A 14,004-nucleotide genomic window follows, 5' to 3' on the forward strand; every position below is an offset into this window, starting at 1 on the left:
CCTGAGGGAGGTGTTGGGGCTGATAGTTACGTGTCCCCGTGTGTGCAGTGGGTAGCTGAGCCTCCACTGGCACAGAACAGCGTGGCGGCTGTACAGACAGGTGAGACAGCCCCAGTTATGGGGGCCATGACATATGTTCTTTGATAGCATGCTTTTATTTCAGTTTTTAATTAATTAATTAATTTCGAGACAGAGTCTCACTCTGTAGCCCAGGCTGGAGTGCAGTGGCACCATCTTGGCTCACTGCCATTTCTGCCTCCTGGGTTCAAGTGATTCTCATGCTTCAGCCTCCTAAGTAGCTGGAACTACAGGCACCCACCACCACACCCAGCTAATTTTTGTATTTTTAATAGAGATGGGGTTTCACCGTGTTGGCCAGGCTGGCAGTGAACTCTGGGCCTCAAGTGATCGCCCATCTCGGCTTCCCAAAGTGCTAAGACTACAGGCGTGAGCCACCACGCCCGGCCTACAGCATGCTTTTCATAAGCTGGAAAACTTCAGTTAATGAAATATGAATTTATTTATTTAAATTTTAATTTTCTGGATACATAGTATGCCCATATTAAAGATGAATTTCATCCATGTTTACCTACCATTGTGTACTTTACAACGCATGGAGCCCTTGCAAATATTTACAAGGAGGTAGGTAACACACTGCAGGGGCTTCCTTCACATTACTGGGATATCACACACACTGTTTTGAAGTTTCTAGACACACATAAAAAAAGGAGAGTGGAAAAACTGATGATTTCCCTTTCCCTGGATATCAGTTTTATGCTGAAAGATTTAGTCACCGTTTCCTTCCCAGATCAGCTTACCTAACAGATGAGAAATGACCAGCTTTTGCTCTCGATTTAACAGGTGACAGAGGTAAAGGATGGGCTGCCCCACTTTCAAATGGCAAATAACCAACAATAGAACACTCTGGGTGGATTCCCCATAAAGGATAAGGGAATATAACCATGGCAGTTTTCATGGAAGACCAATCTTTGTTGCTCTTTTTAGGGAATAAATCATGCATTACTCTGACTGCAGATCTGAGACGGGCAGTAGGGTCCAGGCAGAGCGCCCGTAAAAAGGCGACTGTGTGGAAGCTCCTCAAATTAAAGCTGTCAAGCAAGAAGGAGCCCGAAGTCATTCTCTCACTGCTAACCAGTCGCAACCTTTGAAACAGAATGTGCAAGGGTGCTTCCTAGAGGAAGGAGGGTGCCAGCGTCAACAACCCAACCAAGGAGAGAGAGGGGGAAGTGATGATGCAGTCAATACCTGCATGAGCTGTCGATTCCCCACTTCAGACTGAAGGGCACTAGCACTTGCCAATTAAAATGCTGGTAGAAATGTACAGATTATCTTTTCGCTTTTTGTTTTTGTTTTGTTTTAAGATGGGGTCTTGCTGTCACTCAGGCTGGAGTGTAGTGCACAACCACAGCTCACTGTAGTCTCGAACTCCTGGGCTCGAGCAATCCTCCCGTCTCAGCCTCTTGAGTAGCTGGGACTACAGCCACATGCCACTATGCCTGGCTAGTTTTTAAAAAAAAATTTTGTAGAGATGGGGTCTTGCCATGTTGGCCAGGCTGGTTCCAAAATCCTGACTTCAAGTGATCCTCCCACCTTGGCCTCTCAAGGTGTAAATCAACAAATCAGCAACTTTGATAGTGACCATGCACATAAGGCGATCACACTTTAAAGTTTCAACCTGGGGCTGGGTGTGGTGGCTCACACCTGTAATCCCAGCAATTTGAAAGGTTGAGGCTGGCAGATCACTTGAGATCAGGAGTTTGAACCCAGCCTGACCAAAATGGTAAAACCCCATCTCTACTAAAAACACACAAAAATTAGTTGGGCATAGTGGATCACACCTGTAGTCCCAGCTACTCAGGAGGCTGAGGTAGGACGATCGCTTGAACCCAGGGCACGGAGGTTGCTGTGAGCCACAACAATTGTGCCACTGGTGGGTGACAGAGACAGACTCTGTCTAAAAAAGAATAATGCACCAAGATTCAGGAAGTTCTTCAATTTATGTTAATCAAGGGGGAAAAATGCCAGTTTCATCATCCTGGTTCCTGAAGGCAGTACGTAAGAGTTTCAGGAGTTAGAAAACAAGTAATTAAAGGTATGACTTTGCAGGAAAGGAAAACTAAGTTGATTTCCCCATTAAGTTCAAGAAGTAAAATAAAGTGCTAATTTTTTTAGTCATAGATGTACCCTAAAAGTAACGGGACAACTTTTAAAGAAATTATTTTTAGTAGATGCTAAAAAGTCATTTTATTCTTTTGAACTGAGTGCTTTACTTTTAAACACTTGGAAATTGTGCTCTGCTGCCATTTCATGGTCACGCTCAATGCTATAAAGATGAAGCTTCTCCAAGGAGAGAATCAGGACTTGGAGGGAAAGATTTGCTGGTCTGGTGGTCTGGCCATGAAGTTAGATCTCAAGAGTATAAGAAATAAATTCAGGATTTATGCACACAATATTAACATGAAGTTTTCTTCATAGTTATTATATCTTTAAGGTCAAAGAAACAAGAATTATGTGCTACATTTTATAGTTTATATATTTTAAATTATGTCTGCATATTTACCTATTCTTTTGTATTTTAATGAATAATTATATTTCCTTTTTCTGCTTCAAAAGAGACATACAGTGGTTACATATGACTCATTCATCCTCAGAACAGACCTGTGAGACAGGATTTATCATTTTATCCAGAAAACAAGGTACAGAGAGGTTAAATCTTGAGCTCAAGGTCACATGGCAAGCAGGTGGGTCAGCAGGACTCAAACCCCATGAGTCTATTTCAAAACCAGGTCTCATAGCACTGCAGTACACTTGCAGATGGATGTGTAACACGTTACTAAAATATACTCCAACTGGCATTTTACATGGGTAAATATCTTCAGCAAATAACTAGATAATGAAATATTTTTAAGTAGCAATCACAGAATATTAATAAATTGTGAAATAAACACTTATTAAAAAACAGGCCAGGCATGGTGGCTCATTGCCTCTAATCCCAGGACTTTGGGAGGCCAAGGTGGGAGAATCACTTGAGGTTAGGAGTTTGAGTCCAGCCTGGCCAACATGGCGAAACCCCATCTCTACCAAAAACACAAAAATTAGCCGAGTGTGCTGGTGCATGACTATAATCCGAGCTTCTCAGGAGGCTGAGGCAGGAGAATCACTTGAGACGGAGAGGCAGATGTTTCAGTCAGCTGAGATTGCACCACTGCACTCCAGCCTGGATGGCAGAGCAAGACCCTGCCATATATATATAAATACATATATATAAATTTATAAATAAATAAAAATATATGTGTGTATATATATGTGTGTATATATGTGTATGTGTATATATGTGTATGTATATATATGTGTGTGTGTGTACATATATATAAATCTTGCCCACAAATAGAAACAGACAATGCTCTTTTTACTTTTTAGAAGTCAAAGCATAAGATTTCTATGCCCGAAACGTGACCTGTCCCATTCTGCTCTGCTGAATAAAAAGGGAAGAATATATTAGATATAACATAACAAAGGCTTTGTTCGATGATGCATGGAATGGAATTTTAATGTTATACTTTTCCTATAAACATGCTTTTAATAAGGCAGTAAACTATATTTAGCTAAAGATGAAAATAATTGATCCATTTTGAGCCATTAAGGCAGTTTATTTTTTTTTTTTTACTTTACTTTCATCCTACTTTTCATTTTCATGGAAAGTACAGAGGTAATAGCAGATGAATTTCAATTAGTTTCAGTTAGTGCCATAAATTGTTATCGTGTATCGGGTTGCTGCGTTCTATCAGAAACCCCCCAGCAGAACACTCCAGGTTTTGTTTGCAGTTGAAAGCAGCATTTGAGCCTGTGATGTCAGCTCTTCTCCATGGCATTGGAGCAGTTCTAACAGTTTAGGGTAATTTACTTATATAAATCCATCCAACTCTAGAGCCCAGAAAACCATGACCTCCGGATGGACTAATTCCATCACGGAACCACTGTGTTCTCCTTTGGAAGCAGAAGATGTGAAATAAAACAGTGACTGCGGGAAGGAGCTACACTTTGGGGTGGTATCTGCGTGCGTCTGCAATGCGTAGAAGTTCAAAGGAGAGCCGACTTCCTCCTGGGAGTATCTCTTGTTATTGATGCCCAATATCCACTGTTCTAGAACACTCCATCCACCATTCTCCCCTCACATCCCTGGGCTTCACTAACATCAGCCCTGGTGTTTGCCAGGATTCAGGGTGTGGTTCCCGGAGGGACACGTCACCCAACCACAGCCAATGGGACACGATGAAACTATTTTTCGCTGTCCTTGGCTCCCTTGCCCCAACTCACACGCTAAAGTATTTTAAAAAGGGGAAATTAGCACCGAGGGAGTACAAATCAACTATGATGAAAACTGTCCACGTTTCTCCTGGTGTTATTAGGGTGACATGAATAAAAAGCAAGGACTGAAATGTCCAGGACGGTCACGGATCGCTCCATGAGACCTTTCAAACGTGCAGGAACACAGCCCTGCTCCTTGCTTTCCATCGTGCGCCAGACTTCTAGCTTCTGGCTTCAAATGCCAATGACACAGGCAGGTGGGAGGGAGTCCCTAGAAAAACTCCAATCAGCCTGCACATTGGGGTGGAGCCTCGGGAAGTCCATGCCATTTGCAGTGGGGAGGAGCCTGACCCCTCCTCTTCCTGTGTGGAACCTGGGATTCAAGTAGCCTGCTGGCCTTGCGCAGGATCCTGCTTCCCCGCCCCCCCAGCTCCCCTTTCTTTTTTCTTTCACCCAGTAAAACCCTGTTTTACTCACCCTTCAAACCCTCTGCGAGCCTACATTTTCGTGGCCATGGGACGGACAAGGACCCCGTCTTTAGCTGAACTAAGGCAAAGCCCTGCAACACCACCATCTCATAGCTGACTTGGAAATAAGCTAGAAGCGCCTGTGTCAGCAAGACCACCAAATGCAGCAAGGGTGGCCACTTCCAGCTAGCTCCCGCGTGCATAACTGCCTTGCCTCAGCTGGCTACTGCCATCCATGGTAAGCCATTCTCCCGCGGTCACCTTCTCTCCGCTGGCATGGGTACTACAGATGGAAAGGCCATTTTCCCAAAGTGCTATGTGTGTACAGTGGCACCCACCTGGTCAGCTCCCATTCCTAAAAGGTAACCAGTTAAAACTTGGACGTGGCTGGGTGCTTGCGGCCCGCCAGTGTCTGTCCCTGCCCGCGCCTCCGGCTTCATCTCCTGCTGCTGCCCTTCACAGACTCTGCCCAGCCCACGTTGTTGGCCCAGTGTCTTTTGGACACAATCCAAACTCCCCCAGCCTTTCTGTCTGCTTATCCTGTCCCTCTTCAAGACTAAGCTCACATCCTCCTTTCTTGGGGAGGCCTTCTCCAAACTTCGCAGCCTCCAGGACTCTCCTGAAGGCCACAGCGCCTCTATAGCTGACTGGCACCTGGTGTACACGGATCCCTGGCTTTCAATAGAGACTGATGTCCTCAACTTCATCACTGCCCTGGTGGCAGGGGCTGAGACTTCTACTCTGGGGTACCTTTAATTCCATCACATGTAAGAGCAATGCTAATGGCAGCCTCTATTTACAAAACTCCTTCTATGTATGAGAGACTGTCCTGAGTACAGCATGTAATCTCATTGATCTCTTTTCACCCTCTCGGCATCCCTTGTGAGTTAGATATTATCTGGAATCTGAGAAACAGAGCAGTTAAATAACTTGCCCAAGGGAAACAGCACAGCCAAGATTTGAACCCAAGTCATGTGACTCCAGAACCTGAGCTAGACTGCCTTTATAAATGTCTGTTATTCATCCTGTTTAGCCAGCATGTTATTACTATCATTACCAAGGATGAAGTTTTAAAGAAGAGCTTCAATTTCATTCAAGGGTTCTCTTGTCTTCATCTCAATTGACCATCTATTTCCAAGTTAGGCCGAATGCAAAAAGTTTTGATAAAACTCACCATGTGGAGGGGGCGGGGGTAAGGAAAAGAGTTACATCCTGAACTGTCTTCACTTACATTCACTAAAACATTTATTTTCATTTACTATGTGCCAGGCACTATGCCGGATACAAGTGACATTGAGATAAAGTAGAGCTGAAATTATCTAAGAAATGGCTTGGAGCTTCAACCAAGTATGGTACTGTAGATGTCTCAGAAGCAAAGTTGCAACAGCTGTATTCTTTTCAAAATGCAGTTCTGGAAAGACCACTAGGCTTTGCACAGTATGAAAAGGGATTTGAAAGCCCAGCAATGAAACTCAAGTATCATATACCCAAAGTCTCAGTTAAGAAATAGAGGTCACAAGGTGACTGAAGCGATTTGGCATGAATGTCTATTTCTACATGGAATGCCCTCCCTGCTAAACATATTTCAGCCTGCCAGAGAAGCCAACGGTGTATTTAGGAGCTCTACCTCGAGGCCTTCTCTCACGCTGGATCCTATTCTTTGCTGCATTTCCTGGGAGCCTCTGTGGATACGTATAATTCTGTCTTGTGGTTGTTGGTTCTTGGCTCAGGTGGGGATGGGCTTTCTGTCCTAGGCCTGCTCTGCTCTGAGATTTGGACTGTGATCCAGTGATGCTGCAAGAATAATAATGGCAAGAATAAGATCTGAATGGGAGTAAAGGTATGTCTGAATATGACCTGGATTGCAGAAAAGATACAAAGAGGAGAAAGTTTTCTTAAGGCAAGATGTTAACATTTTTTTCTTAACTTTGTTTACTTGAGAATTCACTTGAAAAGGGCCTCTACACGAAGTTAAATTAACTTGGACAGGTCAGCTTTCCCTGAAAGCTCCCAGAGCTTGGTCCCAGCATGTGAGTGTTAAGAGCATCTACCTGGGAGGTGCCTGGGAGAGTGATTAAGCACCAGACCTGGAGAAAATCACCTGCATATAAGCCAGGAAACTAATTTCCACATACTTCTTATTCTGGCTCTTTGGTGGACAAAAGCAGGCACTCCAAATGGCTTTATACACTGGCTGCTGGGAGACAGTCTTAAATCTTAAAAAAGCATTTCCCTTTAAGGGGGCAGTGTAGCATCATCACCTCTGACGACTGGCCAAGTCAGCAGAATAGCACTGATGCTATTCCTCCATCTGAGCACCAAGAGGACAATACAAAGGCACTTGAAAGAGACCATAGCGCTTCTTGCTTTGAGGTTTCTAAATTCTCTGCCATCAACATTCCACCTTAAGAACTTGCAGTGCCACTTTCGAAGGGTCTTTCTTGGTCAAATGCTCCCTAGCCCAAACATCCAAAACACACAGAGGTTCAAAGTTAAAGCACGGCACTGCAGGCTAACAGGATTGGGTGCAGTCTTAAAGACGTACTGTGCATTTTGTATTGAACCACTGGCTTTTGTGCTTTTGGGGAAGTTATGGTACTGGGGAACTTATGGTACATTTGGAGGTCTGGACTTCATGAAATGGTAATGATTTGTCAAAAATGTTATGGCTAAAAGCAGGTTACTACAAACTACAGCTCATCGTCTGGTTTCATAAATAAATTTTATCAGAACACAACCATGCTCATTCATTTACATATTGTCTATAGTCGCTTGCTCACTAAAAGGGCAGAGTTGAAGAGTTGCAACAGAGGGCGTATGGCCTGCAAAGTCTAAAAGAAAAAAAAATCCTAAGATAAGATCTTGCTCTGTCACCCAGGCTGGAGTGCAGTGGCATAATCATGGCTCACTGCAGCCTTGACCTCCCAAGCTCAATTGATCCTCCCATCTCAGCCTCCTGAGTAGCTGAGACTATAGGTGTACACCACCATGCCCAGCTAATTTTTGTATTTTTTGTAGAGGTGGGGTTTTTCCATGTTTCCCAGGCTGGTCTCAAACTCCTGGGCTCAAGTGATCCTCCCACCTCGGCCCACACAAAGTGCTGGGACTACGGGTGTGAGCTACCATGCTCAACCAAGTCCAAAATATTTACTATCTGGTATTTTACAGCAAAAATTCACCAACCCATGGATTAGAGAATTTTCCCTGATAAGAAAATACTCTGAGTCTACATAGATCATGGGGTAATTATTACAGAATGACTAAAAGGCTAAAACAGGTTTAAACATACATAGATGCAAAACTGAAAATAATTCCAAGTTTGGAAGAAAGTATGAAATACTTTATGACATTTAAAAAATCTGGGTTGCCAGTATAATCTATCTCTATATCCCACCTCTACCCAAAGGTTCCAGACTCAGCTGGTTTTATGGGTGATTTCTGTCCAACCCTTAAGTTACTTTGTATTTCAGATCCCCAAAGAATATTGAAAGCTTCCAAAAATGCTTTGTGAGACTAGCATACCCTTGATTCCAAAAACCTGACAAGCAATGCATAAAAGAGAGAACTACAGGTCAATCTCATTTATGAATTTAGAGGCAAACAGCCTATAAATAGTATCAGCAAATTGAATTCAGCAACGTACTGAATGCCATTTGATACTCATTTTTAAATGCTGAATGTAGTACATTAGTAACTTTTTAATGTAGTAAATGTTATAACTTGGCAAAAGTTAATACCTAAATGATCCACCAAAAATTATAATAAATTATATTTAATTTTAATGTATTATATTAACAAATATAATTAGATTATACTCATATACATGTATTAAATAAATTAGCATGTTTAATTTTACACATTGATGCCCACTTTCTGGGCACTTAGTGGTTTTACATCCTTGGGCTGAACTCTAAACCACAGGTGGCTGTGGAACTGAACCAGGTCACTAACTGTCTTCTCACTTTTAGGCAAAAGAAAGGGGCTGCTTTAAGTAATCTCCTAACCTTGACTTCTAGGTTTCAGTTAAAGACACAAAAGCAGCCAGGCCCTCTTCTGGTTGTTTCACTGGCTGAATGATTTCAATGAAATTCAAGCAATACAGAGAAAGATGCTTGAGAATACACTTTTGAGTGGCAGAGGCATTGGCACAAATGTTTCACTTTTTCATTTCGATTTAAAAAGTGGCACGTAACTCGAGTCTGTGTATTTGTGGGAAGGACTGTACGGGCAACACCAAGAAAGAGAACAATAGGTTGTGAAAACAAGAAAAGGCCCTTCCAATACAAGCCTTTTTCTTCCTAGGTCTTTTCAGCTTCACAAAAGAAGACATATTTTCCATATAATTGCTAAACATGTTTGCTTATTAAATTATTCTTTAATTAGTTAATGATTTTAGCTATGCTTTGCTCTTCGGATATTCATTTTGTATAATAAAATAATTATAGATAATTAAACTATCTCAAGCCTTTTTCTTTCCCCCAGCAAACATGCTGGGTATCCAAAAATGACAACAAGTTGTAAATTAATCTGGAAAACAAAGCATGACAGATGAATGATTTGGTTGGAATTAATTAGGCACTAATTATATACTGGAACTAGATGAAGAATGAGACTCATTATAAAAATAAAACGCTATTCTGAAGAGATGCACAGTTACCGACATCCTTACCTTCTGTGGTGATGGAGTTATTCCTTATCCAAGTCAGTGCCTTAAAGCAATCCTCTTCCTCATTGAGAGTGAAATGGTTGCAAGGAACTTTCCCTGTGTACCGCCGCTGACTGCTGTTGGGAACCTCTCTGTTTGTCAGGTGTTGACTAATATCAGCCCCTGTGGGGCATGGGACCTGAAGTATGTTAGAGAAATGCTTGTTTCAGCGATAATAGATAAAGTGGTGACAGTGGTTAAAAAAAAAAAAGTAGACATAGCAATGTTCAGTATGTCTTTTTCTGTCCCCAGATACAATCAATCAGATTTTAATCCAAGTAAGAAACACACACACACACACACACACACACACACACACACACACACACACAGGTGTAATGAGCACCTAGAAACAATTATCAGAGGGAGTTGCTCTAGTTATGTAATGCTGTGTAACAAACTGTTTCAAAATTCAGTGGTAAAAATCAACCATTAGGCTCCCAGCCTATGCAGGACAGTAATTCAGACACGGCAAGGTGGGGAATGGCTTGTCTGTGTTCCACAATGTCTGGGGCCTCAGCTAGGAAGACTCAGGGGCTGGGGCCTGAAATTATCTGAATATAGTTAAACTATCTCAATCCTTTTTCTTTCCCCTGGAAAATATGCTGGGTATTCAAATGTGACAACAAATTGTCATGATTTGCCTTGCAGTTGATGTTGGCTAAGGGTTGGATTTGAGCTGGGGTTGTTGGCCAGAACACCTACATGTGGCCTCTCCATGTAGCTTGGGCTTCCTCATAACATGGTGGCTGGGTTCCTAGGGCAAGTGTTCTGAGAAAGAGAGAGCCAATAAAGAGAGGTCCAGGTTCTTTTCCAACCTAGTCTTGGAAGTTGAGCAGTGTCTCTTCCACCATATTCGATTCATGGAGGTAGCCATAAAGGCCTGCCCAGGATCAGGGGAGGGAACCTCAACTCCACCTCTTCATGTAGGAGAGGCAAGGCTCTGGAAGAGGACATGGAAGTGAATTGGATGTGGTGGCCATTTTTGGCAAAAATAATCTGCCACAGAAACAATTATATCCAGGGTTGAAATTTAAGGGTATAGAGGGGCTAGGCAGAAAAGAAAAGGAAGGAAACATTATTATTTACTTATGAAAAGTATAGAATTATTCCTTGTCTTGTCAGAGAAATATTCTCCTTCTCTTTATTCCCCTCCATCTTTCTCTCAGTTTTGATGCAGATGTGTGTGGGAACAGAAACTTTCCTCTACTGTAAGGAAAGTAACAGTAAAAACACAATAAAGGATGATAGCTGATACTCGTCTTCCGTGTCAAGGATACTGTGGTAAACTGGAGGGTTTGTGCTTGGGCCAGAGAGATCAGCCATGACTCCGCTCCATCTAGTTGCTGCCAGTGTAGAGTATGGATCCAGTATGGCCAGATCTGACTTCCCAAGAAATGCCAAGCCCTTGGGTTTTCATGTAGACTCCTGATCTTTTTTTTATTATATTGGTTCAAATTAAAATCAGACAAAGAAGTGTCATTGCAAAAACCAAATAAAACAGCACAGTGACCTGAGTTTCCCCAAATGGGCCACCACTTGGTCCCTCTGATTTTTAACTGGTTGCCAGGTGGAGGTTATGAGGAGAAAAAGAGAGCAAGCAGAGGGGCAGCCTAGAGGGACCCTGAGGCGTTTGGTGGAAGATCGATACCTACTGGCTTGCTGCATTCTGGGTCTAAGACCTCAGGGCTGTGAGGCAAGAATACTCCTAGAGCTATTACAGGCAATAAGTTCACCTGCGGTCAAGATGGATATTGGGGTAGAGGAAGTTCTTTATCCTTTGACAAGCAGGCAAATGCTGGCTGGTGCTTAAACTCATGGGGCTTGACTAAACTCCAGCTGACAGGAAACTTTTGGTTATACACTTCCTCAATAGAAATTGTAAAGCCTTAGTACGTTGCCGTGATGTATTTAATGCAATTTCAAACTAGATTAAATTAAAATGAAACAGAGCAAAACAGAACCAATGTTTAAAGCTGGATATTCTCTCTCCATTAAGAAGCTGCAGTGAAATTATATGTAGCAAAAGGGAACAACTAAATAAATAGTGGTCATTTACTGTAACCAAAATTGAGGAGGTAAAGTTTTCTTATTAGTAATATAGCTCGTTTAGTAATACCCCACTAAAATGTTGATAGCATTATATTCATAGGTATTATAAAGCAGCCCACTGAAGGCTTTGGTGAAAGGTTTGACATGCACAATACTGAATACTGTGCTTCAGGTTTTGAAACCTCACTGGAACTACAAGGAGCATGGTAGCATAAAAGAAAATAAAATGTGGGTAACATTACATCAGTTTAGTAAGTCATGATTTAACAATTGAAAAAGCCTTGGCAGAAAGTGGCAGCGCTAAAGAACAAATTGAGAGCCCTTCATTTCTAAAAGTTTCAAGTAGCGGGTGTCTAGGCAAAAACAAAAAAGGAAGAGGAGAAAAAAGAATAAGGTCCTAATGGAAAATTAGCTCACTACGATCTTGAAATGTAGTTGCATTCTGACAATCCACATAATTCTTGTGTGCACTTAAATGTGTAGAGTTGTTTTGCGTACTTCTCTACTATAAAGAATAAGAGCAATTAAAGAAAACCTAATGGGATTATGGCATTTTCACAAAGTAGGCAGAACTGAAGCTAGGATTATAAATTCCAAAGCCACACAAATTTGTCTGCACAGAGTTTAGAAGAACTCAGTGAATTAGAAAACAATCTATGGAAAAAGAAGCTTGCTTTGTGACCAGTTCATCATTTACTGTGTTCTTGCATTGAATGGAAGCTTTTAGCAGAAAAATAATTTGTATGGAGACATTAAGAAGCCAGTACAAGAAATTTCCTTCTTCCATGTGTGCCTGTGGGGCCACAGAGCTATCCAGCCCTGAAAAGTAAAAAGAAGCTTCCTTTCTGAATGGTTCATCACATACTGTTTTCTTTCATTGAATAGCATATTTCAACACTAAGAGGAGTTTGTAGGCAGACATTTAGAAGCTAGCAGAAGTTTCTTACACCCATACACTCCTGTTGGTCAAGAGAGGTCACCAGCCCTGAAAAGGAAAAAGAGGCAAAGGAGAGAACAGTCTTTGATATAAGGGCTTGGTTATCTTTAATGAAGTGCCACGAGGACTGGCTATCCAAACTGAGGGTCTCTGCCACTGACTAAAGTGCCACTAAATTTGAATGGAGAGCAGCAGATAACTTTTCAACCACACTGATTTGCCATTGCACAGTGCCACTGTCACTCAGCAATAATTCACGGTGGCTAGGACTGCTGGCTGCCTAACCCAATATTCTGTCTTCCTTTCTTAGTAACAGACTCTTGGGAAATATGCTCAGCTGAAAAACTGCATTTCCCAACTCATGACCTAAGAGGTGGTCAGGAGATACAAGTAGGAGTCCTTGGATGAGGTAATGAGAGAAGTCATCATGCTCTAGTCCTTCCTCTTTCGTGCCTCTTGAAAATGGAATGACTGGAACCACAGCAGCCATCTTGAGATGCTGAGAATGGAAAACACACATTAAAAATAGAAAGAGGGCCAGGCATGGTGACTCACACCTGTAGTCCCAGCACTTTGGGAGGCTGAGGCAGGCGGATCCCTTGAGCCTAAGAGTTTGAGACCAGCCTGGGAAACATGGGAGATCTCATCTCTACTAAAAATACAAAAAAAAAAAAAAAAAAAAAAAAAAAATTAGCTGGGTTTGGTGGCATGCACCTGTATAGTCCCAGCTACTTGGGAGGCTGAAGTAGGAGAATTACCTGAGCCTGGGAGGTCAAGGTTGCAGTGGGCTGTGATTGCACCACTGCACTCCAGCCTGGGTGACAGGAGTCAGAACTTGTCAAAAAAAAAAAAAAAAAAAAAGATGGAAGGGCCTGGGTTCCTGATGACATCAGGGAGCCACCTTACCGGGCCTGGGTTGCTTTTCTACAGATATTTTTAATGAGAGAAAGAAATAACCTTTTTCTTTTTGAACTGCTTATTTGACTGTAGCTATAAATACTAAGCTCTAGAATCTCTGTGGTAATGACTTTTAAAAGCCGTCAAGTATAAGCCTTGCACCATATCAATGAGAGATAAAGGGAAACAACAAGAAAGGGAAAAGAGAGGGAAAGAGAAGGAAACAGAGACAGTGCTTGATCCAGGGCCAGACCACCTGAGTTTGGACCCTAGTCTACCACCTCTGTAGTAACCGACCTTGGGCAAACTACCTAAGCTTCACGGCATGGCACCTCGGTTCTCTCAACTACAACACGGGGATGCAAATGGCAGTGACCTCAGGGTATGTGAGAGTTCCATCCGTTACCACGTGTCTGTCTCATGGTAAACATTCAACGGCAGTCAGGTGCTCAACCGCTTTGAGGCTCCCTAGCAGCAGGCTCCTGTCTCCTAGGGCTGACCGTTTTCTTTGGAGTAGACTTTGAGTGAAAGTTGTTCCTCAGGATGAATAAACACTGCATTCCCGTCACTTTCAGGACCTAGATCTGTTTCCTAGAGCCATCATGTACAAGACTGAA

General features: G+C 42.3%; 1 protein-coding gene across 2 annotated transcripts in view; it reads right to left on the reverse strand.

The window, feature by feature from the left end:
• CFAP61 (cilia and flagella associated protein 61) overlaps positions 1 to 14,004 on the reverse strand; it is a 290,588-nt gene that overhangs the window by 83,022 nt on the left and 193,562 nt on the right. For both annotated transcript variants that reach the window (NM_001193937.3, XM_028827214.2), the window contains 1 exon segment: positions 9,466 to 9,640. In NM_001193937.3, coding sequence (NP_001180866.1) covers positions 9,466 to 9,640 — 175 coding nt within the window.

The sequence above is a fragment of the Macaca mulatta genome, chromosome 10 (assembly GCF_049350105.2).
Source record: "Macaca mulatta isolate MMU2019108-1 chromosome 10, T2T-MMU8v2.0, whole genome shotgun sequence".
Taxonomy (NCBI): domain Eukaryota; kingdom Metazoa; phylum Chordata; class Mammalia; order Primates; family Cercopithecidae; genus Macaca; species Macaca mulatta.